The 27947-nt window shown below is 35.5% G+C and overlaps 1 protein-coding gene across 4 annotated transcripts in view; it reads right to left on the reverse strand.

The window, feature by feature from the left end:
* Cdk14 (cyclin dependent kinase 14) overlaps positions 1-27947 on the reverse strand; it is a 549244-nt gene that overhangs the window by 367556 nt on the left and 153741 nt on the right. For all 4 annotated transcript variants that reach the window (XR_007109786.1, XM_047560804.1, XM_047560806.1 and 1 more), the window contains one exon: positions 24297-24391. Coding sequence is in view for 3 of the 4 variants with exons in the window: in XM_047560804.1 (XP_047416760.1) it covers positions 24297-24391 (95 nt within the window). In the remaining variant the exon portion in view is untranslated. The remainder of the gene's footprint in view (positions 1-24296; positions 24392-27947) is intronic.

A 27947-nucleotide genomic window follows, 5' to 3' on the forward strand; every position in this document is an offset into this window, starting at 1 on the left:
GCTGGGGCATAGCTGAATTTTGGTAAAGCTCTTGCCTAGCTTGTGTGGAGCCCTATATTGGATTCCCAGCACTACAAAAAGTAATGATGGTCATTTTTTTTAAAGCTTCAAATTTTGATGCTAATACCACAAAACATTATATTGGCGACACTGACAAATATGCCTCCAGCTGCTCTATGTTACATATATTGGCACTTTATTTCAGAGATTCTCTACTGTTCTTATTCTTCCAACAATTACTATTCCCAGTGTGGCTTCGCTGCCAGGTACACTTCAGGCCCCAGGATGAGTGACTGGTTGCTTTAATTTGCCCATCACATGAGACGAGCTGTCAGGTGAGACAGCTCCAGGCAGACAGACACGGGAAAACTGGATGGCCAGGCAGAACCATGCTGAAGTGGGATCCAGCTTTCAAACTAGTTCTAACCAGAAATCTCAAACTCTGCCAACTTCAGAAACTCGGCCCACAATTCTGTGCACCTTAAATTTGTAGATATAAAATTCTCTTGTGAGAGTGAAGCAAGGTGTGGAAGCTTTGAATAAAAAGAGAACAGTCTATTCGGTTTGTTTTGTTTTGTTTTTCATTCATTTGTTCATTCAACACTTTGCAAAACTCCTCACTTAGCTCAGGGTACATTTTCCAGTTTCAAAAGATGATGCTCAAAGAGAATTTATTCACAGATAAACAATTCTCAAAGGAAAGCCTAAAGGCTTTCTATTCCATTAGTTACCTCAAATTAATAGGGTAACTTAGCATAATAAAACAAAATTACAAATATTATCCAGGTCATCTTTGAAAATAGTGTGTATGCGCTAACACCTAGAAGAAATTATGTCTGGAGGATATAAAGGAAATTAAAGAATATACCTAAAAGAAATTTAATATACTCTAGGAAATCTAATATATTCTGCCTCTCTCATCCATTATGATTGTGTCTCAGGAGAAGTTGCTAAGAAAAATGATACCAGGTGCAGGCAGATACACTGTTTTTGTTTCCATGCTGTCTTGGTAGAAGGAAATGCAGATGCCACTGAGGGAGTGACAATAGCAAGCTATAGAATAGCAAGGGCAATACTGTGGCTGAGTTTCTAAGTTTTTGGAAGAATTATTTAAAATATTTGAAAAAAATTACACTAATGTGCTTCATTTATTAATACTTTCTTTAAAATGCAGTTCAAATGCTGACTATGCTATATTATATATTTCAAAAATTAAAAGCCTAACTACACATTCACGGCTTCACTCTTGTCATCTAAATCCAATTTTCATTTAGATACAAGTAAGAAGTTATCTCAAAACTAACCTTTGTTACTCTGGCATATCCTGATAGTGCTATCTACTATACTTTATTAAAAACTATTTAGAATAATTAAAACTTCAAGGTACACTATCAGTAATTACATCTTGTGCTAATCTTTATCAAAATTATGTAGACAGAAGTAGAAGATTAATGCTGATTCCTGTTAAATTAACTTCTTTTTAAATAAAATCTGAAAATTAACAAAATAGCATATTGGCTATTTACTATAATATGACTAACAATACAACGTCTGAAGATTTCATGCAAAGAGAAAATGCATTCAATCAAAAATTATTACCTCTAAAAATAAATGATTATTACTAAAGCATAGTTCATTATTATCAATATTTTATCAAACTTACAAACTCAGAATATTTGAAATACAAAATCAGACTTCTGAATGGTTTTTTAACATGAAAATGCTCATGGCAGAAACAGAAGTAAGTACATTTCAAAATTCCAAGGCAACCAATTTTTCACCTTTCCCAAAATAAAATCTGTCAACAAAGGATTTTAGAGCACTGTTATCTTGTAATTTGAAGTTTCATTAGTGATAATTCGGGCTCCCAAGGAGACAGAGAACCTCATTGGCTTATCCATTCTCAACTCCATTTCCTGAACAAACCAGTCCCTCAAGGACTTTGGTGGAACTCAAATTGCTCTACAGTAAACCAAATCATTTAATTCTTCCTTATGTTGTGACAAAATTCTGCTTCTTGTAAGTTCCACTGTGACTCCAGTTCCAAATTCACAAACACTAAACTAAGTGTTCTTCCACTTCCCTAAATGAAGTTTTAGTATCCAGACCCTCATTCAACAAATATTGAGAGATTATGAGCCTGTGCTTGGAATAAAGAATAAATACTACAGATATGTCCCTGCACTTAAGTGTTCAACAGTGTAGCGAAGAAGACAGACACAGCCACCTAGGCACAAAGATGAGTAAGACATAGCCAACAGAATCTGCAGTCTCCTGTCTGTCAAATGGGACAATTTGATCATTGGTAAAATAATATCTGCAACTGAAAGACACCAAATACATTGTGAAACTAAGAAGAACACCCTCAATGGTCATATATGGTGGTGCCATGGAACAAGTTCATTAGTTTAAAATCTTTTTAAAATAAAGACACTATCTCAAGCATTTAATTTCCCCTTCACATTCTTTCATATACACTGTACTTCAGTATAACCAAACAGCAGATGTGGAGGTGTTTCCCTGTAAAGACCCATAACATGTCACAAAGGAAGAAGGAATAATAGAATTTGAATGTTGCCATTTTGCTCACCATAATCACTTAATGGCTTATCAATGATTGCTAAAACCACAAAACAGAGGCTATCCAGATTTAATGTGCCTCTTGACGGAAACTTTCATGTTCTTCCATGGAATAAATCTAACCCAAATCAGACATCTTACTCTAAGTACTAATTTAAAGGATATAAGAAGCAAGCTAAATATCACAACTGGAATACAATTCAAAAAGTCCAGATCACATGAAACGCCAAAGAAATGAACGTAAACAAACAAATGTCAAGAAAGAAAAGGGGGAGAAGGAACACACAGATTAAAGGAACAATATACAATCTTAACTGTAATTAATACAGGCACCCAAACTTACCTTGATTGAAACAAAGTGTATTTGAACACTGACTACATACTTGATTATAATAAGAAAGCATCATGTCTCCATGTTATCATGAGATATTATGGTTATATGTACTAAAACAAAGTCCTCATCTTTCAAAGAAAAAATGTATAAAATAATATGATATTTGGAGTTTGCTTCAAAATAACTGGAGAAAACAAACACAGATGAAACAAAAGCAGTCACATGTTGTAAATGTTCAAAGCTGGGTGGTAAGTTCACAGGGGTTTACTACAACTGTGCTATTCATTAATTCCCATAAAACATTCGTAAAGAATACACCCAATATAAATTTGGATAAATGTGATGAAGGAAAATTGCAACATGCTATGTAAAAGATATCAAGAAACTATTTTAGATTAGGAGAGTATTCTCTGAAAAGATAACATTTAAGCCAAAATAAAGATGATAGAAGAGTAAGCAAAGAACATTAAAGGCCAAGGGGACCACCTACAGAAAAGTCCAGAGACAAAGAAGGTAACATTAAACAAAAACAAGACGAAATCAAGCAAGCAAGGGAAAAAGAGGGAAGGAGGGAGGGCAGGTAGATGGAGCTAGCTGGAAAGTGGGGCAAACAGCTAGAGAGGGTCAGGAGTCAGATCACGGGCATCCTTTTGGGCAATGGGAAAGGGTTCAAAGAAAACCACTGAAAGATCTTAAGAAAGGTAATAGCATGAATGCATTGTGTCTCCATCTCAGTTGCCGTGGTGTGGAGAATTCCTAGAGGCGGAGGGCAGTCAGCAAGCTGGAGTAGAGGAAATCTGAAACATGGTGGCTCTCATGCTGGGGTACTGGTAAGAGCAACCGGGAACAGTAAATATTCTGAAAATAAAACCAAAATGTCAGGATACACTGGATTGGATGCAGGGAAATTACTAATGCAGGGAAATTACTAAAGGATGACTCCAAATTTCCTAAAGTGTTAGGTTGTTTGGAGGTACCATTTATTGAGATGAGGAAATTAAAGAATTGGAGATTTAGACAAGTTTTAAGAATTTTATTTGGCAAGGTCTGGGTCTGGAAAAATCCAAACAGAGATGTGAAAGGTAGTATTGGCGTGTGTGGGGTCCAGACCTTAGTACAAAATCTAGGCCAGAAATAAATTTGAGAGTCACTTGGAGGATGACTTCAGGGGACAGACAGTTTTCTGTTAAAGCAGGAGTAACAAAAACACTCAGAAAAAAAGGGTAGAGAATATGTAAGAATTTGATGATCAGGGAATAATGTTCTAGATCTAGGAGATATGAGAAGAGTCTGAAAGGTAGAGGAAATGAATACATACACAAAAATGAAGAATGAAGAGATAAAGTGAAGGTAGAGGCAGCAAACACCAGAAAAGCACCAGCACTGCGGGGTTTTTGTTTCCTCTACTCCCTCTCTCAAGTACACTTGTCTGGAGAAATGTATCACTGAGGTCTTTGAACATGCTACATTCTACATTTTCTAGAGAAATCAGATTTTCTCCTTTTGAGGTCAAGTTGCCACTTCAAATAGGCTTTTATCTTCAGTAGCTTTTTTCCCCATAGAAAATGTTTCCAGAAAGCAGAAAAGAAATAGATATACTTCTTTAGGATATTATCACTTTCCCCCAATCTTGCATCACTAAATATGTTCTGACTAATTCTGACATACTCCATCTCATGCTATATCTAAAAATCAAAATCAAACCCATTCATTCATGATCTTCTTTTTTAAACATCACGGCATCACAATCAGAGCTGTCATTACATGAGCTGGGATTAAAGAGGATAAAATCTGATGCTCCACCATAGCACATGTCAAACTTCCCAGTCCAAACTTAAGTTTAAAGTGTAATGCTTTCATTTCCTCGTGGAATCATGAATGTCTGCATTTCTCTGGAAGAAGCATATATGTCCACCATTGTCAGAGAGAACCTTCCACTCTGAGGGAAAAAAAGCATCTCTAAAGAAGTTAAATGAGCTGCACCAAAAGCACATCACCAAATCACTAGGAGGCTAGGAGGAGTCCCCAAATACTCATTGTCAAGCAGAGTTAACCACAGAGATCTTGCATTTCCCATTCAAAAATAGCCACACAAAATTAAGTGAGGTTTGCAACAGCAGGATAAAACAATTATAGCAGCCCAAGAGAGTGATTAAGGCAAGGCTATTCAGAGTTCAGACTACTCTAACCATTCTAATAAAGACCAAAGCACACACACGCATCCCTCCAGTTTATGTTACAACCAGGACAGCAAGCTAGTACTATAGCATTTTCTTTCTCTCTCTTCTTTCTTTCTTTCTTCCTTCCTTCCTTCCTTCCTTCCTTCCTTCCTCCCTCTCTCCCTCCCTCCCTTCCTTCTTTCTTTCTTTCCTTCCTTCCTTCCTTTTTCTTTCTCTTTCTTCCTTTATTTTCTCTCTCTCTTTCTTTCTTTCTTTCTTTCCTTCTTTCTTTTTGGTTTGCCTACAAACACCCATGGAGAACTAACAAAGTAAACTTCACACACAAATCTGGTGAAAGGTCTAGAAGACCAGTATTAAGCCAAAAGCATTATGAGTGATTTTCATTCTTCGCCAATAGAAATTATTACTTCCAAACTTATAGAAAATGTTGTTAAATATATGTAAAATATAATTTTACCAATTATAAACCAAATTAATTTTTTTTTGCTTTATGGCAAAAAAAAAAGGAAGGAATTATGGAAACATGCTATAATGGCATCTTGAATTACCTAAATCTAAAAGACTATTCTTCTAAAAATCAGTGTCACATAAAATAACTATTTTATAGGCCAGGAGAGTGTCAAGTTTAAATGATTCCATTAAATATAAAGCTGAAAATATTAACCTGCATATGTGAAGGTCAAGGCTGATATTCATTCACATATTACAAAAAGAACTTTACAAAAAATTATATAAAATTAGAAGACCTATGTTACTATGACTTCCAAAACCTAGCAATAGGGAGTACAAATATTATTTGTAATGAACTAGTTTTGTGCGCTGTAAATAAGTTTCTAATCATGATAGGGATAGGATGTAGTTCAGTCATAGAGCACTTGCATAGTAAGTAGGAGTTCAGTCCCCAGAATCCAAAAAAAAAAGAAAAAGAGAAAGCCAAGATAGTCTTTAACTCACAAACAGCACCGATGCTGAATATCCCTATTGCTTAAGTACCTATAACGTGGCAGGCACTGGGCCAAAAACTTTATTTACATTGTCTCTGTTAGGCCAGATGTTAGGGGCAGTTTTGGTTCGTCGAGAGGCGGGCGTAACGCAGATTGACGGGTGTTTGGGAGACCAGATTCCTTACAGTCTTAATCCACATAACATCTCTGTGTAGTAGGTACTATTACTTCACTTTACAAAGAAAAGGAAGCACAGGGTGGCTCAATAATTGCTCTAAATCACACACCTACAAGTGATGCGTCCACTTTTTGGAAGCAGGAGGTCAAACATCATAAAGTCTCTGTGCAGTAGCAATAAATGAAGAATGTGCCACTGAAGAAAGGTATGGACAGCACTATTATTCCACTCCTCCATTCATCAGAGGCACTGTGCTTAGAGCAGCGGAATTTTTCAAGATATTCATATTCAAATTATTTAACCTCAAAAATACCTTTTCTATTCTGTGGTTTCTAATAATTTTACAAACCTCAATATAAATCAATGTATCTTAGAATGACATTAATAATTCATATCCCAATTATAACACTGAAACAGGTTGACGGCAGAACAGTTAGGAATACAGATAAATTTTAAACCAACAAAAATCCTACTATACAGAGGTAAATTCTTTAATATGTATGCACCTTTTAGGATGATTTGTTTTTCCAATTTGTAGATTTTTTCCCAATTAAAAAATCCCTAAAGAAATTTTATATATGATAATTTATGTTGTGGTACATGTGTATGGTGTGTTTTAATAAAATATACTTTTACTGGATGGGCTGAGCTAAGAACCCAGGAAGCCTCAAGTTCTAACACACTCACACTTCCCTTTTAAGGAATAAGGCCCCAGTACATATTTCTTTCATAATGTTTAATGACCTCTGCATTTTTATTTATTGGTAAAAGCAACCTTGCTAGACAAGCAATAAAGGACTTCCTGAGGAGTCACATGGGGTAGAACTTTTAGGGCATATGCCTCTGAGGTGGCCTAGCTAGAATTTAGTCTAGTGAAAGTGTCACACAGCCTATGATATAAACATCTCCAGGATATATATGCCAGTAGATTTTCCTCTATAAACCCAGATACATGATCTTAGACCTGGAAGAACTAAGACTTATATTATTCCAAAGTGCAATTGAATAAAGAATTTCCTATGTCCTGGTTACAAAACTCTACCCCCAAAAGTCATGAGAGTTTCTTCACATCACACTTAAAGAGTCTGATCATAGAGTTTCTAAAAATTTGCCCCAATCATGACATGGGTAACATTTATTAACTGAGCATCTATTAATATCACGGTGACAGTTGTTGAAAAATATGTTAACACAGACGAGAAAGGAAAGAAGACACAAGGCAAGGCAGTGACTGAATCATACAGTAAGAGTTAAAGAAAATATTTTCCTGACACTCAAAAGACTATCACAATAGGTGTCAAAACTTACTGCAGAAGAAGACAGAGATTGGGCTCAACTCCAAATACAACAAGAACAAGTGGGGATTTATAAATGGGCAGGTTTGGGAAGTCCACAAGTGAAAAATTCCTAAGAGGAAACATGAAGGGTAGGGAGAATTCTTTCTAAACTGACTTAGCAAGATTATTCATGAACACAGGCAGGGAGATCAGATATCAAGGGTGGGGCTAAACTGATTTAGGATTCTTATTAACGCTGTCAAGGATGTGGACCAAGATCAAGATCTAGTCAAGATGAGAAAAAGCTGACAATGTTTCAGGCAAGGAGACAGTCTTGTCAGATGTCTGCAAACTTTCATGTATGGGTGACTTAAGTTAAGACTTAAAGACAGAATAGGATGTATACAGGCTAAGAGGAGAGGAAAGTCACTGTATATGGAGAACTATGTCATGAACAAAGGCTCAGAAATGAGGTGAGGAAAGCTCTTAGAGACTGGAGAGAAAAATGCGTGTGTGTGTGTGTGTGTGTGTGTGTGTGTGTGTGTTTGGGGTAGAGCTTCAAATGAAGATAAATAAGAAACAGTGAAGTAAAAACTAACAACAATGTTCATCTGAAGCAGTCAAATAAGTAAACATGTTCAATTCTAAACAACAAAGATAAAGTGAGTTTAGAAAATGTACTAAATACATACTTCATGATGTAAGTACAGACTAAAAAACTATAAAATTAATCTTTATAAATTAAGCACACTAAAAATCAACACATTTCCAGGACTTCAAAACTTTGGTTATGTGTTTATTTCTATAAGATACCTGGTGATAAATCTCTACTATCACAACAAAGAAATCTCAATACCCCAAATGCCACTTCCAGGGCTTTCCAAGCAATCACACATATTCAATGCCATCACACTGGGCACTGGCCTTCCTCTTCTACAGAGCTAATTGCTTTGCTAGGGTTAGTGCTACAATATGAGGAAAACTGACAAGGTCTTCAACAAAAAGCTATTCAATAATGTTAAGCCTCAGATACCAAATCTAGCTCTTAAAATCCAATTTTCTTTCATGTGAGACAACACAGTTTAACCCTTGAGGAAGATCCACCTTATGTAACGTTTCCTTATACTGATGTCTTTCATGCAGTCTAGCTTCAATAAATGAAAGAGTGAAGTCAGTTATCTCAAGGAAGAACCAAAACGGCAAACTGCTACAGAAGACAGACTACATCAACTTTTTCTGTTCACAGAACAATTTGTGTAACTAAGTCACAGAAGTCAGCTTTCCTCAATGTCTTATGTGTGTGTCAACCTTTACAGTTACTAATGGAAAGCATTCAAATATGCTTTTCACTTAAGTTGAAAACTAATGTTAAAGGAAGAAAGTCCCTGGCTTCATGAGCAACACATATTTAAAAGCTATATTTGCTCAGTTTTAATTCAAAATGGGCAATGAATCCAACTGTCATTCCTCTTCTCCATCTGAAGCAGATGTGAATTCTTAGTCATCATCCTGAGGGACCCTTCTATGATGGCATCTTACATACATATGCTAGCTCAGAAAATAAATGTGGATTTAACTCATGTAATATGTTACCTTATAAAGAGGTTTCAAAAAAATAATGGTATATATGTAAATTGGGCAAATGGAATACATGCATCTAAATCTATGCCTAATACTGGCAGAAAAGGGTTTTAATCACCAATTAGTAATTGTTTACTCTGCTTTTTTACTAATATTTATCTACCCTTTTCTTGCTCAAAAAATGGAAGACAGCTATATAAAAATTACTATCAAAAGTAGACACTATAAAATTAATGTCTTGGCTCATGGTAGATAAAGAACTTTGTTAGGTTACATACAACACAAAGAACTGTCCTTTTTTTGCTTTTTTAAATTTGTTTTAGATATTGATGGACCTTTATTTTATTCATTTATTTATATGCAGTGCTGAGGATCAAACCTAGTGCCTCACACAAGCTAGGCAAGTACTCTACCACTGAGCCACAAACCCAGCCCCCCTTTTTTTTTGCTTTGTTTTTGAAAACAAATTTTGAAAGAAATATATTATTTATTTCCATTTTGTTCCATGATTTTAAAAATCAAGACCACTAATTAGTCAACTGGACTTACAGGTTCTGAATTTAAGAAAGGAAGAGCACATGACAACTCACATGTCAGATACACGTCAACCAGCATGCTACAAAAACTCGCTAATTTTGAGCAGCTAGGAAGAAAACATGATGAAATTACACACACTATTTAAAAAAAGGTCTACTCATTTTAGATAGATGGAATGGCTCCAACTTTAAGGTTTATTAAGAAAGTGACTGATGAGAAATTGAGATACCCATGTCTTCAGTAGTCTGTTACCAATCAGGTGTGTCAATACAGTCCCATTACTCAACCTGCCAACTCTGTCTCCTCCAATTTTCAAAGACAGTATCTGCTTCCTCTCTTTATCTGCTACACTTCTTTTTCATACACGTGTGTGTGTGTGTGTGTGTACACATATATATATATATGGAGATATACACATATATATGAAACAAAGAAAAAGGTTTGAATCTTAGGGAAACAGAAATATACAGGCTATTAAGTAACTACCAACATTACTTCTACGTAGATATCTGGACATGCTGGCCTCAACAACGGCATTTGTGATTATTAGCATGATCTACACAACGATATTGAGTAGAAAAAATAACTTTAAATATAGTGTTTATTTCCAGACCTTTTGAATTAAACAGGCCCTTTTTTTAAAGCAAAGGATCAATGGTGAATTAGTTCAGTTCACATCAATTATCACAGATGTTTAACAATGTGAGGAAGGCCTATATGAGAGTTTGTGTGAAAAAAAAAAAAACTAATACAAACAACATAAATGTTCATACTTAGAAAAACACACAAGGAATTGACTAAAAATGAGAACAAAGACCTTGAATATTTGGCAAGTTTCAAGAGACCCAAGACTTAATCATTTTCTCCTCATAGCTCATTGCTTATGAATACTTAACTACATTCACAGCAGTACCAGGAACATACCTCAAGTGGGGCTTAGGAAAGTTGAATTTCTGACTTACTCAAAAACCTATTTGAAAGAATTTTGCTTTTTATGGGTACAGTTCTTACTCTAATACTATTCCTTTGCTATTTGTGAAAAGGATAAAAGGGTTACAATGGTACTGGTGGGTCAGGGGTTGTTTGTCATATACTCATGTAGCAATAAATGAAAAGGTAATAAGATAAATGGGAGCCACAAAACCTTGGGCTGAGGCTCAAACGAGAAGGCAGCAATGGAATGGAAATCATCTCCAAAATAAATGTATCCAACAGAAAGGAAAGGGGAGTAATGATGTTCCATTTCACGAAGTTATGTTCCACTTCACGAAGTTATCTACTTTTGTACATGGAAATCCACAAATCATTTGAGTGAAATAAGAAGGAAAATTCTCCATGATGTCACTGTGGAGTAGCCTGGGACAGTGGAACTGTGAATGGCAAATGACCAAAAAGAAATTATAACACTTGCACAGAAGGAAGGCATAAGGGTTATGTAAGAAATAGGCTGTGTGCCTCTAGAGTTAATAATTAACAAGGAAGGATTGAGGGAAGTGCAGATTTTAAATCTTCCCCCACCAAAAACTGATACAAATTAAAACTCAGATCTGGAAATGGAATGACTGAATTCTGGTTCTGTCCTTCAGTTTTATGTGATTGTAGGCAATTTATTCAACCTTTACAGGTCTCTGTTACTTTGTCTATAAATGGAGAAATTACCTTATTCCAAATCTTTTCTAGAATTACATATGATAAAAAGGAAACATTATAGCTGACATTCACTGAACATGCACTTCATGTATAAAATGTTCGGAATACTCTGAGTATACTCACTCACATATATTCTTCACAGCTGTGTGAAACCAATTCTATTTTTAACCCAATTTTTATGGATGAGAAAAACAAACTCAACCCAGTATTCAATAAATATTTATTTCATGACTCCAAATTACAAAAAGAATGGTAATATCAAGAGAAAAGATTCACAAAAATAGACACTGTTATTTTAAAAATCACAACTAGCATCAATGAAGAAAAAGGAGCCAAGAGGAGAAACCAATGCACTACCCAGGGTTTTCCCTGATGTATCTGAATTTATAAAGCACATGACTACATACTAAATGAGATGATGTTGACAATAAAGGGAAACATTTCAGGTTTAAAAATAATCAGAACAAGAGAAGGGAAGATCAGTTATCTGGCACCTGTAGGATAAATGTCAAATGTTAGAGAAAACAAAGTCCCTCAAATGTTTCCATCAAGAGAACCCTCCAGTGTTTCCTTAATCACTTTCTCTCTCCTTCCTACTGATTCCTTCATTCCAGTCCCTATACAGACTCAACTCTTTTCCATTTGGTTTAAAACTAAAGCAACATGAAACACCACTCCCCTTTCTTCTTATTCTCCTTCCTTCCCTGCCTCACTCAAGAGTAGCTTGAGTTTCACCTTCCATTTTTCTACCCCCCTTTTTCTCTTTAACCCAAGCAATTAGGTCTACAACCCCATTAGTCTCCTAAACATAATTAAGAAAAACATTCCTTTTTGCAAGATGGATTCTTTCAAAACACATCTGATTTGATTTCTGAATATCTGACATCACCATCCACACTTTCCTGAAACTCTCTCCCTTCGTCTCTTCTCTCCTACCTTTTCTTTCCTTCCTTGATGATTTTCTTGATGCCTCACTAAGGCAATCCACCTCTTATGTCCGCTTTTTCCCTTTGTCCAGCTGCAAATATTGGTTTTCTATTATTTCATCCTTTCTATTCCATTCAGAGATGAGACACATTCTATTTTAATTTAATAATTCACTATGCTTTACTTTGGGCAAAGTTCCAGGTGCCCACAACCCTCTAGAGCTTAGCATTTAAACTTTCCAAGAGCAGAAAATAGGAGTGTCTCTCTATTTAGTCAATCTTCCTCATTAGGAATTCTGCTTCCTTTGGAATCCCCATAGGCCTCCATTGTAACACTTATTTGGCTTCTCAATATCTCAATCGTCATCTTCTTTCTCCTGGTGGGTTTTATCAGACACACAATAAAAGCCTTTGGTTCCTCTTCTGCTTTCTCAGAGGCTCAATTTTTTTCTTTTCTTTTTTTGTCTGTCAATACCTATGCTGACTGCTAAACTGCTTCAATTCACTATCCAGTCTCACCCATCAGGCCAATTAGGAACAATTCTTATTCTCCTGGATTACAATGGGGCTTTCAACTAATAACCAAAGTGACTAATCTTTACAATTTTCCCTCATCTCACACAATGCTCATAGATCTGTAGGATCATTGATTTAAATCCCTGAAAACAGAGGTAGTTAAAAACACAGCAATCCCAAAGAAATATTCTGAACTAGAGACCAAACTATCTTTTGTAAATTTTCAAAGAATTTGTTTATGCATGGAAATGTATGACTGTTTCCCTGGAACTCTAGAAGGAAGGGAGAACATGTTTGCTCAGGAATCAACTGTTAGCAAGAAAGATGTCTTATGCTTGAGATCTTTAAATAATTTCCTTTCTAAGACTTTTTAAGTTCAGATATTTTGCTGGATCAAAGCCAATGAGCTCATATGATCTTTTCCATTTTCAGATTCTGCTGACAAGGTTAGACATCACTGTGCAGTGATTCATGAGAAAGCCACAAACAAGACCCTAAAGTTGAACTTTTCTGGCAACCCAAGCATACTTAAGGGAATGATTACTCCTTTGTCCAAAGTCATCCCTCTTTTGATCCTGGCCTACCAGGATCCTGCATACTTCAAATCCTCCCCAAAATATACAGTGTCTACAATACAATCTTGCACTGAATTACTCTATGTAATTTGTAGTCCTATATTTTTCACGTGTGTGTTGTCTCTCCAGCATTACTCCTAACAGTATGGTATACATCATTTGTATGAATCAGTGGTAAACAGAATGTAAGCATTTGACTAAAACTCACTGATGCTTCCTCCTATCAGTTTTGACCTCTAATAGCACCTGATTTCACCCAAGCCCCAGTTTCCTTATTAATTCTTGTTTCAATTTTCCACATTTCAACTCTGTTGAATTACTCTGACTCTATCATTTATATCACGAGTAGTAAGGGATCTGAATAAGTTGTCTGAATTTTAAACTGATCAATTGCTATTTCACAAAAATCATGAAGTCTAGTCTCCAGAACATCCTGTGTATGTGCTACACCAAGCTCATTAACCTGTCAATTAATTTAAAATTAATTGACAAATCTGTATTAGATATCGAATGACAATCACAAACTATTCACAAAGGCTTCACATTTCACTAAAATTAATGTATCTTAATACTCTATTTGATCCTAGAATAAAATGCTTTAGTCTAATTTTATTTGTTAACAAAACATTTTATCAAGACTTCAGATCAGTAAAGTAACATAAAAATAAAATTATCATACAATTTGTCCCCCAAATGGGGGCAATATTTACAGTAAAATTAAGCACAATTAATAATCACACAAAGACAACAAGCATAAACCTGGACTGTCCCAGGCAAACCAGAAAATAAGATCCCCTCCTACACAAAGCAACTTATACCAAACAAAATCTTGTCTTTCTCATTATATCTAAAAACCTAATTAGGTTAATCCAAAAAGGATAAGTGCTCAGAAAATGTAAGTGAAAGAACTCTGTGCAAGGGTTAGCCGTAAAGATCTAATTCCAACTATAATAAAATCCAACGAGGTAAGATTTTAAAACATGGTCCAAAATTATCTTAACTTTCTTACTGAGTGGTGTAGTCAATGTCCCTTACCCTTGAATCTGGTCTATTCAAACACTTGATCAAAAGAATAGGTGAAAACAGAACTGTGCCAGTTCTGGGTCCAGTCCTTAAAATAATGGCTGCCCTCTGCTTTCTGTCTCTAGGTAGTGCTGTTTAGATCATCAAATCCCCACTCATTTTTCTGCCTACTTGATCTATCAATTACTGACAGAGGAGTTCAATCAAATAGGGGACTCTCCCATTTTTCTTTCAGTTCTATTAATTTTTGCCTCTTGTATTTTGATACTGTTCTTCAATGTGTACACATTAAGGATTATTATGTGTCTTTTTGGAGAAGATCTGACCCTGTTAACAGTATGTAATGAATTCCCTTTTCATCCCTGATTGTTTTCTGAATCATCCACAAAAGGGCCTGCTTTCTCTGAAGTTGTTAGCATGGTTCCTCCAGCTTTCTTCCATTTGGCCAGCATGGTATACCTTTCTCTATTCCTTTACATATAACCTGAGTTTTACATTTAAGGGATTTCTTATAGACAAATACATTTGGTTCTTGTTTTTTAACCCACTTTGAGCCTTTTAATTGGCACATTTATACTGAGTAAATTTTGAGGTTTTTATATATTTGTATTAGTATCTATACAGAGTTCTGGATGGTGGTGGGGTTTTCCGTTAAGAAAGAAAAATTAAGTATTTCACTCTATTTTTCTTGTTTGTGGAATGTCTAACAAGAAGTCTTACATAATTATTTTAAAGAAGTTCCTCTACAGGTAAGGTGTCTTTTTCCCATAGCTTCATTCAAAATTTTCTTTGTTTCTGCTTTTCTGCATTTTGAATATAATACTGCTAGGCATGGGTTCGTTTGAGTTCATTTTGGGGGTTTGGATTTGGTGTTTGGTGTGTGTGTATGTGTGTGTCCCCTACTTGAGTGTTCTCTGAGCTTAGTGTATCTAAGATTATTATCTGTTATTAATTTTGGAAAGGTTTCTGACATAATTACTTCAAATACTTCTACTCCATTCTTTTCCTGATATTCCAACTATGCATATATTACACTTTTTAATATTGCCCTACAATTTTCAGATGTTCCTTTCCTCCCTCCCTCCCTTCTTTACTTAGTTTCTTTGCATTTCAGTTTGGGAAGTTTTTATTGACTTATCTTCAAGCCTCACCAGTTTTCTTTTTTTCTTCCTCAACTGGGTTTACTATGGGTCACATCAAAGACATTTTTCATTTCTGTTATAGTACTTTTATTCCTAGCATTTTTCCCTCGATTCTTTCTTAGAATTCCCATTTATCTGTTGACAATGCCCATCTGTCCCAACATGTTCACTCTTTTCCACTGAAGTCCTTAACACATTAAAGACAGTTATTTTCAATGGCCTACCTAATACTTCTAACATCTATGCCATATCTGAGCTAGACAGTGATGCTCTTTTGCCTTTGCAGGTTGTACTTTTTCCTTGGCTTCTGAAATGTTTCATAATGTTTGTTTGAAAGTCAGACACCTAAGAACTTATCATAATCTAGCTAAGAGATGGGCTATTTTTACTGTTTGCCACAGTTACAGGTACCAGAAGCTTCACATTTACTCTAGTGTTCCTATTCTTACCTTCTCATGACTTTGGGTTTCCCTCAGTACTCCTCCTTAGCGTAAATGTGTTTCTTGAAGCTTTTTTTAGCTATAATTCACTGTCATTACACTGGAAGCCAGTTGGCATTGCGGCACAGTATGGTCAAGTGTGAGCATTCTCTACAACCTTCTGTGCAAGTCCACATTCTTTTACAGGGTCTCCATTCTATGGATGTGGCCTTGTGTTTCTCCAAAGGCGTGGCATTTTTCCCCTTTCCAGTCTCTACGTCCTTCCATGGTGGCAGTGTTCTCAATCTATTTCCTTAAAACCGTGGTCACTACCAATTATGGTCCCCCCCACTCCTGCCATGTAGGTGACACAGGAAGGCTGCAGAGAACTGGAACGGAGAAAATTTCCTTTCTTCAGTTGGGAGAAGGCTCTAACACAGACTTTTCTCTGGAGAATAGGCCTTTGTGATGAAGAACACTTTGGGAGCATTTTGCCCTCTATGTACCAGAGCCACAAAGGGATCTTTGTAGGATTTTCATTGTGAAAACTTACTAGTGTTCTTGGAGGTAAAGCCCAAAGAAGACTGTAGCCCTCCCTAAGACTGACTCCCAAGAGCTCTTACTCTGATGCTTATACATACTAAGTCTCCATTAATTCATCAAAACTACCTACCATACATGTATCTCCACCAGTCTATGACCCTAATGGTTTCACTCCGGGTAAGCAGATCTCAGCTGCGTTCATTTAGACATTTCTATCTCTACAGGTTAGGATAGTGAATTTCCCTGTGACCTCAATTCTCTGACAGATTTTTTTGTCATTGATTTGTACTTTGCATTTGTTTTTCTTTGTAATTGTGAGATTCACAACTTCTAAACTCTTATGTATTAGAGCTGAAGCCAGAAATCTGACCTCCTATGTCTTGAGATGCTCACTCTAAGAACCCAGTCACCATACTATTAGGAAATCTAAGCTGTGAGAAGAGTCAACATGAACTTAAGCCATGTGAGTGAGCCATTTTAGCAGTGGGTCCCTCAGATTCTAGTTAAGCTTCACAAAACAGTACTACATGGAGCAGAAATGCACTGTCTGTGTAGTCCTTTCCCAAATGCAGATTCATGAGCAAAGAAAATGATAGTCATTTTAAGTTGCTCAGTTTTGAGGTGATTCACTTTGGAGTCCTATATAAATAGAATATTCCTAGGATAATGCTCAAGATCCTGCCAACTTCTAAAATCTCAATCCCTGCCAATCTGCCCTGCACCATCCCATGCCTCCAGTCACACAGCTCTCTCTGAGTTTGCAGAACACACCAAGATCTTTCTCACTTCAGGGACTGAACTGAAATACTCTTGCCCCTTTTCTTTAACTGGTTGGTGACAAGTCCTTGATATCTAAGCACATACGACCTCTCCTCTGTCCATCCATCTAAAACATACCTACATACCTATTGTCCATTTCTCTCTCTCTCTCTCTCTCTCTCTCTCTCTCTCTCTCATAGCTTTCTTGTCCTTCACACTACTATAATTACAGATGTGTCTGTGGATTGCATAAGTTTCCATTTCCCACATTGGATAACAGGTTCCATGAAAAGATAGGTTCTGTCAGTTTTGTTCACCTCTACTTACCCATTGCATGATCAAGCACACAGAAGACAGTAGGGGCTTAGTAAAACCTCAGAAGGTACTTAGCAAATACCTCATAAACAGACACTGCCTCCATGTATTCCTTATTTAGACCAGGTTCCTCAATTTGGGCAGTACTGACATTATGAACCAACTAATCCTTTGTAGCACAAGACTGTCCTGTTAAATTTGTAGGATTTCTCACATTTGCAGTATCTCTGACCCCTACATGCCAGTAAAACCGCAATCACTTTCCAAGCTGTGAAAACCAAAAATGTCTCCAGACACTATCAAATGTATCCTGGTAAGAAAAACCTTTCCTATTTGAGAACTGCTGGTTTAGACTAGAAAGATGTTACTTCCTAGCACTCTGGTTTAAACTAAAAGGATGGCAATAATAAAGAAGCCAGTCTGGAATGTGAGTATGCTTTAAACTAAAACCAGTCTCATCATTATCTCCTTCCCCTAGTTCTCCTCAAAAATCACTTAAACAAAGTATGGGAGAAAAATTCTAGGAATCCTGACATTATGGCTTTTAATTATTTCAATAATTGAAAACTTCCACACTAACTCTTTCCAAAAGAGTGAAGACATTAACACTTCAGATACTTGCTGAAAACAGCAAATACCACTGATAGTTGTTTTGAGGGTCTTCTAATCAAATGATCAACGAATGCTGACAACAAAAAATGGCTAACAGAGGCCAATACACTTAAACATTGTCTAACAGGAAGGTTATTCAAGTATAGTTTAGTCTAATATTTGAAATCATGTTTCTTGATTAAACAATAACCTCACTGTCAATTTTGTCAAAAAGATTAGGCACTGTTTGTTTTATCTGCTGTGAGCTAAATGAAACCAGCTGCACCAATGAACCTGACTGTGACGCCTGTACTCTTCCTCCAAAGGAGGAAGTCAGGACTGAATCTACAAATTGATTAGACTTTAGAATTTAAAAAAAAACAAAATTAGCAGATGTTGGTGGGTGGGCTACTATCCTCCTCAAACTAGGTAAAGAAAAGGATTCTATTTTTTCAAATTTTACTTACACTCAAGGAATACATATCTGAAAATACCTAGTAACACATTTCATTTACTCCATTAGTAATTTCTTGTAAAAATCCACTTTCTCCTGTTAATACTTTGTCATGCCACATTGTGTGCATTAAATGTGAACCAACATTGATTGTAGTATACTGTAATGCCATTTTCATATCCTTTGACTAATAGTGCGGTTACAGGCTTGACCTTTGAAGTGAGCTGCAATAATAAGCTTAGGCCCATGAATTCAACATCTAAAAGAAATCAGAGTAGAACTAATGAGAAACACAGTGGGCCTTAGGAGCACCTAGAGCAAAGCTTATAAAATGTGATCAAATTTCCCTCTCTCTGCACAAAATTCCCATTTGTGGGCAGGTGACCTCCTAGGACAGTGGAAATCAGCATGACAGTCCAAGTATCAACACTTAGTATTAAAACTTAAGTGAACTAGAAGTCTGACTTTTGGAATCTTCAAACTCCTCCTGATAGTGTTTCAATGGAGTTGACCTTTGGGGCAAGTAGTTAGAGTCATATCTTTAATCTCACATCTTCTGGAAAGGTGGTTAATTGCTGCTGCCTTTCTTCTTGCTGCTGCTTGTTTTAATTAACAGTGTTTCTTCCCCCTATTTCTCCTGGGGCTTTAAAAAGCTCTTTGAAATGTATTTAGTATATTTCAGTCTGGGTTTGGCTAGTCCCTCAATTTATGAGGTCATTTAATTCAAGTTCAATTATTCAGCACAAATTGGCAGAATGAAATGCTAAAAGAAGATTGGCACTTTCAATCACATAAATCTCATGTTACATAATGTGAGCAAATTCCTCCATTGTTCTTGTTGACCTCTGAGATAACAATTCACTGCTGCCACAAATCAGCGTGGGCAGGCTCCCCACAGCAGGGTCCTCCAAGAGATGAGGCCTTGGCATTTTCGCCTCAACAGAAACTGAAGATAAGCAGAGAAAATGACCAACAATTAGGACCGTCTGTGGGGATGACTTAGACTGAGTTAGGCCAATATTCCTTTTCCAGACACAGAAAAAAAGAGCAAGTTGTTCTTCCTCTAAATGGCACACAAAGCCTAAGGAAATCAGAAGCAACTAATCTTGCATCCCCCCTGATTCAGCTGGAGAAAGCAAAGGTTCACAGCTTTAACTTGCATGTGGAATTCAGGCCTCTGTGAGTAGGGGGAATTCAGGTGAAACCCACCTGAGGATCCCAGTGCACCTGAGAGAATATAGGTTTCCACATCTTGACTTCGGAGATTGAGGTAGTAGGTGACCTTGGCTCTTATTTACAACAGACATGTATTCATGGATGCTCATACATAAGCAAAGCACTTAACCTTCCAAACTACATTGCTTAAAGCCAATTCCGCTTTAATATTCAAATGTTTTGCTTAATCAATATTTCCACAATAACAAAATGAATCAGTCTGCTTTAACTTTAAAGCACTCTGGGATCAACAAATTCAGTCTAGTAATCAAAAGGTAAGAATTTCATTATTTTTTCTGGAGGAATATGGGGGTTCAAGTCACCAAAGGAAGTCATGCCCAGGATCCCACAAGGATACACAGTGATGAACGAGACTTGATTTAAAATACTGTAGTCACCATCATCCCCTCTTCCTTTTGAAAACCCACACTGTTTTACCTGAGTCTTTCTTATTATATTCTAGCTTATGTAGAATGTGTAACATTCTAACTTAGGTAGAATTATTTATGTTATATGTACCATTTCTCTTCCTAATGGTAAAATGCACATCTGAATTACCTCTTGTTACCTAGAGCTTAAAAGGGTGTAATTAAAGAAAACATAATAAATGTTCCTCATTCATGGAATAAGTTTCAAAAATATTACAAATTTCAATGTACAGAAGTCCCTGACAAGGGCAAAAAGATGATTCAAATTGCTGAATTAAAGATATTTTAGAATGCTGAGGCAGGAGGATCACAAGTTCAAAGCCAGCCTCAGCATTTAGTGAGACCCTGTCTCTAAATAAAATATATATATTAGAAAAAAGAACTAGGGGTGTCTCAGTGGTTAGATTAAGTGCTCCTGGGTTCAATCCCTGGTATCAAAAAAAAAAAAAAAAAAAAAGATATTTTAGAATGTCACATATTTTTGAAATGTTAAATGTACAATGCATGGTTTTCTTAAAAATCTATATTAAATGCTACAGGAATTTAGAAGACAGAACATAATCAGAAAACCAAACCAGGACAGAAATTGAGTCTTATGCAATGATAAATTGCCTCCCTTCCCCAAACACACTCATATTCACATTCACACACAAATCACAAAGAGAATGTAGAGAGTGTAGAAAGGAGGTGACAAACACTAGTCAAAACAAAAAAATACAAAAATATAAATATAAAAAATATAAAAATGAATATAAAAAATATAAATATAAAAAATATTAAAATGTGGTAAGTTCAAAGCTTTTTAAAAATAAAGAGCATTTGTGAGTGCTACATGTGGATGTGGATAATCAGTCAATCATTCTTTAGAACAATTACCCAATTAGGTATTGTGGTATTCGGGTAATTTACAAATTACCTGAATAGGAATCTCAGTGCTCCCCACTGCATGTGCTCCTACAGGAGAACTGAAGACTAATAAAAACCCTTTCTATCCCTCCTCAAGTTTCTAAACAATGGCTAGCTGCAAGTATTCCAAAACCAAGACTTACACCAACCTCGTGATGAGAGTAATGTGTTTTGTTTACATTGCATAAAGAAGAACCCTGAGCTAAAGGACAGCTCACATACAGTGCAGGTAGGAAAAGAAAAATGTCATAAGTGCAATGCCAAATTAGGGAGGACTGACAGTAATGACTGTGATGGATTGAGCTGTATCCTCCAAAAAAAAACTAGGCCCTACTATCTCAGAATGTAACCTTACTTGAAATTAGGTCTTTATAGAGGTATAAAGTTAAAATGAGGTCATTAGGAATGTTCCTAATCCAATATGACTGTATCCTGATCAAAGGAGGAAATCTGGACACAGATACACACATATACTGTGAGGCCACCACGTAAAAATGAAGGCAGAGATCAGGGCAATTCATGTTCGATTCAGGAGTGCCAAAGACTGCCAGCGTACCACCAGAAACTGAGAGAGAGGCATGGGACAGATTCTTCCTCAGAGCCTCCAGAAGGAATCAACTCTGCCTACACCTTGGACTGCCTCCAAAACTGTGAGACAGTAAATTACTGAGTTTAAGCCACCCCATTTGTGGTCATTAATGGCAACCCTAACAAACTAATACAATGACTTGACACCTATAGAAAATATGCGTGTGTGTGTGTGTGTGTGTGTGTGTGTGTGTGTGTGTGTGTCTCAAACTGAAAAATTACAGTAATCTCTACAAATACCAGGCAGCTTTACCACGAGAAAATAAAAGCTTCTCTTAGAGAGTAGGCTAAAGATAACATTTAAAGATGGAGGAAAGGATGTAGACAGTTATGGGACAGTGGTGAGGTGTACTACTACAACAGACTCCCAGTTTAGCTGGCTCTTTAAATTACGCAGCCCCTCAGAGACACACCAAACAAACTGGGCTCTCAAGTCCTGCTATGTCACCCATACATAGTTGGTGTTCATCTCTTGACCTTGCCACCTTAAAGCAAGCAAACCCAGGCAGCCTGTCATCTCTCAGGAAAGGTGAGTAGGCAATGGCTTTCATCTACAACTGGAGAAAATTAAATAGTACATATGCCAGCAGGCTTTAAACTGCAAGAAATGCTGACAAGATAAATTTAGACCTGCTGGATTAAAAACTATCAACTGTCCAGAACCATCATTCTCAAAGGCTATAGGTACTTTTAAGTCTATCTTTTATTCAGGCATAATAAATGGAGAATTTTTCAACTCTCTCTAAGATTTTGAGGTAAATCTTTAAGATATATACTTAATAGCATTATTAACTTACATTTGCAAATCATCTGAACACCTCTTTTGTGAATAGATAGTTTCAAGTGCTTGGTTTGTTTCTTTATCATGAAATAGTGTTTGTTTCTGTTTGAGTCACCATTAAAACAAGACAGAGCATATGTGAGAACCATCTGGAAAATTCAACATGAACCATATCTCTTCAAGGTCTTTACTCTGTAAAAGCATTGATGGTGTAATGGTTGGGAGGGATGACTTCAAGTCAGACAGGCACAAGCCAAAGTCAGCTTTGCTAACAAACCACTTGTGTGAAAATGGGCATGTGGTTAAACCTATCTATGCACCCAGCTTCCTGACTGGTCAAGTAGAGACAATAATAATAGGGCATATTATAGCATTATGAGGAGTAGATAAGGCAAAAGAATATACTATATTTTATACAATATGATAAATTAAGGAGAGCTAGCATCATGTTATTAACTTTAAATGTGCAAGAAATTTGTGAAATACTACTATTTTTCTTTAGGAAAGAATATAAAAACTTGGAGCACAGTCTCTGTTAAAATTAGTTCAACCATTTAGACCATTATTTTGACATTCAATAATTCTCAAGCAGCTCAGTTAAATTATTAATAGTGCTCTGAGTTTTGTTTTGTTTTCTATTTCCCACCATGTTAACTTTTCATTCAAATAAAAACAATAGACCTTTTTAAAAAGGTTTTATAGCTCACAAAATTAATGCTACTACTTTTAACCTTACTGCATTTTCTGCATTTCTTTACCTTCATATCTTCTTTTATAAGAAATATTTCTTTATCTTCTTAACTTAGAAACCATGAACAAAAATATAAAATTATACTCCATAAAAGTCAGATTACATAAATTAGCACATAGTCAAAATTTCCAATTATGCTTTTGGAATAATCATTGAGAGAATTTTCTTTTACCTTTTTTTAAATGTAATATTAGGATAGAAGGTCTTATTTCTTTTTTCCTTTTTCAGAGTTGGGAATAGAATTTGGGGCCTCCCACTTGCTAGTCAAGTGCTCTACCACAGAGCTAGACCCCAGCCCGAGAAACTCTTAATTTTTCCTATAAAGATTTTAAAAAGAAATGAAAACAGGGATGATTTACAAAATTACTTTACAGCATCATTTGGTAAAGTTATTAAGGTATAACAAGGCATCATTTTTTCGAGAAGCTACATGTCACTAAAAACAGTAACTTTCTGTCCTCGGTCTAAGGAAAAGAAAAATGTCCATCAGAAACATTTGAGACAAGCTTTATAAGAATCCAATTCTATGCCCTGATCCCAGGATAGTAATGGGGAGAAAAAGGTCAAATAGGAAAGGGTTGCTTCTCTATTGGAAATATACTCATCAAAATGCCAAAGCAGGCAGGTATAAAGAAAGAAAAAGAAAAGTTTGCAGAATTTGGTTTTGTTTTGTTTTGTTTTGTTTTGTTTTCACTTTTTAAAAATAGTGACTTCTGAAAGATGGAGTAAAAGTTCAATTTAAAAAGATGTCAAGGATGGTAATACATTTGGTTCTGTCAGATCATTACTTCTATTCTTAACATGAAATCTCCATGAGAAATTAATCACATAATACACCTGGAAATGAATTCTCATTAAAGGATTCCAACTCCACTGAGGGAAAAGAAAACAAATGGGGGGAGGGGTTGATACAGAAAAGATCAATCTGGCAAATCTGCAAACCTCTTTTCTAGTAGGGAAAACCAATTTCACTGCCTTAAAAAACTAACCCTTATAGGAGAAAACTATATTGTATATTAAGTGAGAATTATTTAATAAACTGCTATTTAATATTGAGAGTAGAATCATTTTATATATGAAATATCAAAAACCAATGAACTTACTTGCTTTTCCCTTTGTATACTGTAGCATAAGATCCTTCTCCTAGTTTTTCCAGTTTTTCATATGAGTCAGCTTTTCCAAATTTGGGACTTGTTGGCTAAAAGTGAAGCAGAGGGTAAACAAGACAGATTTTATCAAGTTAATTAATGATAAGTACCCTGATTACACTGAGAACATACAGATTCTGTGTCATCTGTTAAATAACTTTTTTCTGATAAAAGAATATTTATTTTTTAAAAACAACATAATAAACACACAGTATAAAACTGAAGTCATGAAAATGGACATATGTAGAATTAAATTTATTTATAATCTAACAAAGGAACCACAGTAAATATTTTGCTATCTCTTTTTCCGGTGCTGATAACTGTCTTTTACAAAGATGGGATAAACTATATTTACTGTTTTATACCTGCTTTTTTTTACTTAATATATTAAAAACATTTTACATGTTGTTACATAATCTCCTAATTTAGAGGCTAACAACTGAACCAGGATCAAATCTAGTACTCTATTTGTTTTTTTTTTTAATATTTTTTAATTGTTGATGGACCTTTATTTGATTGATTGATTGATTGATATGTGGTGCTGAGAATTGAACCCAGTGCCTCATGCATGCTAAGTAAGCACTCTACCACTGGGCCACACTCCCAGCCCCCTCTACTTGTTTTTTATAGAAACAAGCAGAATAGTTGGGTGTGGTGGTGCAGGCCTATAATCCCAGAGGCTCAAGAGGCTGAGCAGGAGGATCAAGAGTTCAAAGTCAGCCTCAGCAACTCAGGGAGGCCCTAAGCAACTCAGCGAGACCCTGTCTCTAAATAAAATACAGAAAAGGGCTAGGGATGTGGGCTCAGTGGTTAAGCACCCCTGGGTTCAATCCCTGGTACCAAAAAAGTAAATAAATAAAATAAGAGCTTAGAGTAGTTATTACTTTTTTTAAATAGTGAAGATAGAGCAAAGGAAGAATACGAGTTTACAATATGTGAAAATTAAATAAAAAATCAAATTTGAGCATCCATAATGTTTTATTAGGATGGCATTGGTCATCATTTACATATTGTCTGTGACTCTCCTAGCCACAACAGAGCTGTAGTTGCAACAGAGATCATAAAACTGAAGATGTTGAAGTAGATTTTACTATTTGACTCTTGTAAATCATAATTGTATAATAATCTGTCATAATAATAATACAAATAGATAATCAAAGATGTATCATTCAGATATTGCTAATATACAAAATGGAACTCCCTTTTGAACTCATCCTTACAGTTTAATTTCAACAAAATTACTCCTCCTTAAGAAAAATTACCACCCATAAAAATTAAAAGAGTGCCAAGAATGAATGACCTTTTCACTCGGCTATGCTCCCATACCTACTTCAACCATTCGCCTCTTATTTTGATAGGAAATTATCTAATTTTAATGATATTATAAAAGGGTAATATCAAAACATATTAGAGAATTATGATAAGAAATTAAAAGCATCTTACTAAAAGGATTTATCTGATCACAGTTGTAAGTGCATATATAATTCACAAAAGGTTGCTAATGATTGTGATAATTCATAAATGACCAACTCTACGAGTTTAGTGAAAGAACTTCCTGCAGAAAGTTTACAGAACATTATTTCTGAACTTGAACACATTTTTTAGTGTTCTCTTAAACCATTTATGAAAAAACACAGGACATTCAGGCAATTAATGAGTAGTAGCACCATTATAAGAACTCTATGCTCTTACTTCTTTCTCACCCTAAATACCTCACTGTGACTGAAAAGACAATTTGCAAAAATAGTACATCAGAATCAGGAAAGGAAAACAAAAAAAAGAGTGTTAATGCCTAATCAGAAATTTTGAGGAATGCTGAAAGATAGCACATAATCAGGATCAAAACTTCAGGGGAAAACCCCATCATTAGGAGAAACCTATTAAAGAAAAAGCAGCAGGAACTTGTAACTGCATCAGTGAGCACAATGGCTTCCCAAGAAAGACACAGGCACATGTGCAAAGTAGACAGCTGAGAATGTGGTATTTGGAGAGGAGCAAAGTAGACTCAACAATCCAACGCCAAGGGCAAGGGCAAATTTCTCATCCTCCAAACTGTAACTGTTGCCTCTTTCACAGTCAATAGAGATAAGTTACAGAAACTAGAATAAAGTGGTAATGATTCTCATATACAACAATGAGTATACAACCACAAATCACAAACCATTTCAGGAAAATCAGCATTCTGAAAGAGAAGTATAAAATGTAATGGGCAGATATACTAAAAGTCTGGAAATAGGTGACAGCCTAAGTATAAGATTAACTTTGATTATAAATAACCAAACCTTCAAAAAGCTTTGAGAAGATATCACAGCACTAAAAAAAAAGAAAAAGAAAAGAAAAAGAAAGAAAGAAAAGAACCAACGAAGCATCTTGGATATGGAATATGCAATCAGTGAAATAAAATATTTAATGGTCAGAATGGACACTGCTGAAAAAGTAGTAAGCTCAATGTTTGAACAGATTTCTCCCAGAAAACTTCAGGGAAAGAATGCATCTAAATATAAAGATGATTCAACAAGCATAATATTTTCACAGACAGCAATGGCTGCAAAAGGCAAATAAGCAATACTTTTTAAAATTCAATGACAAGATTATTTGGTATCACTGATCTATACTAAAGTTAGTCTCTCAAGTAGAATACGGATACTGTGTGACTCTACCCCCCACACATAGTTTCTTATTATCTCAATCTAAAACTTAGTTGAAGAGATGGAAGAAGTACAGGAAGGCAAGGAACAATAGGCAAGAAAAAATATTGTGTTAAGATTCTTGAATTTATTGGGACAGATGGCTGATCAACTGATAAACTCCAAAGGCAAAAATTTTAGCATGTGTCTTAACACTCAAAAGGTAATCACTAGGTTGATATAAATACAATGTACAAATGTCAAACATATTGAGGAAAAGGGAATAGAAGAAAAAAATGCAGTGAGGAAGAGAGAAGGAGGTAAGGAGTGGGAGGATACAGAAGGAAAGATTCCTAATAAAAAGCATTCAAAGTAAAAAATTATCAAAAATGAAGGAAAGTAAGTTCAAACTGAACAGTGATTATAATAAGCATAGTTGAATCAGCTTCCCCTAGTAAGAGAAAAAATTTTTAAAAGCAAGGAAATTTTTAGCAATGTGCTATTGAGAACATACAGAGCTAAAAACAAAAGATAAATATAAAAATAGACAAGTAAGGGGGAAACCATAGCAAAGATAATTTTAAAAAATAATACATTACAGTAACACTTAAATCTACAGAGGAGTTTAAAAATCATAAACTAGTAAAGGTCCAGTAACATAGCTTTGAAATATATGAAACAACTATTGGTAGACATATATAAGAAATTACTGAATGTTGGTGATAACTAAAGATAGGCAAACACTGCTGAGACATCAACAAGAGCAAGCAGAAAATCAATAAATAAGAGACCTTTAGGCTTAAATATTAGAATTAACAGCTTAGTTAAATGTACTGATTAATGTGTTTATATTCTTTTTAACCAAATATTTAATATTAATTTTAAAATAACCAGAGATTGTCATGCAGAATACCTCAATACTGAAAACTATAGAAATAGTCCATTCCAAGAAGTTATTTTCTGAACATAATGCAATAAA

Source organism: Sciurus carolinensis, chromosome 8, assembly GCF_902686445.1.
Source record: "Sciurus carolinensis chromosome 8, mSciCar1.2, whole genome shotgun sequence".
Classification (NCBI taxonomy): Eukaryota; Metazoa; Chordata; class Mammalia; order Rodentia; family Sciuridae; genus Sciurus; species Sciurus carolinensis.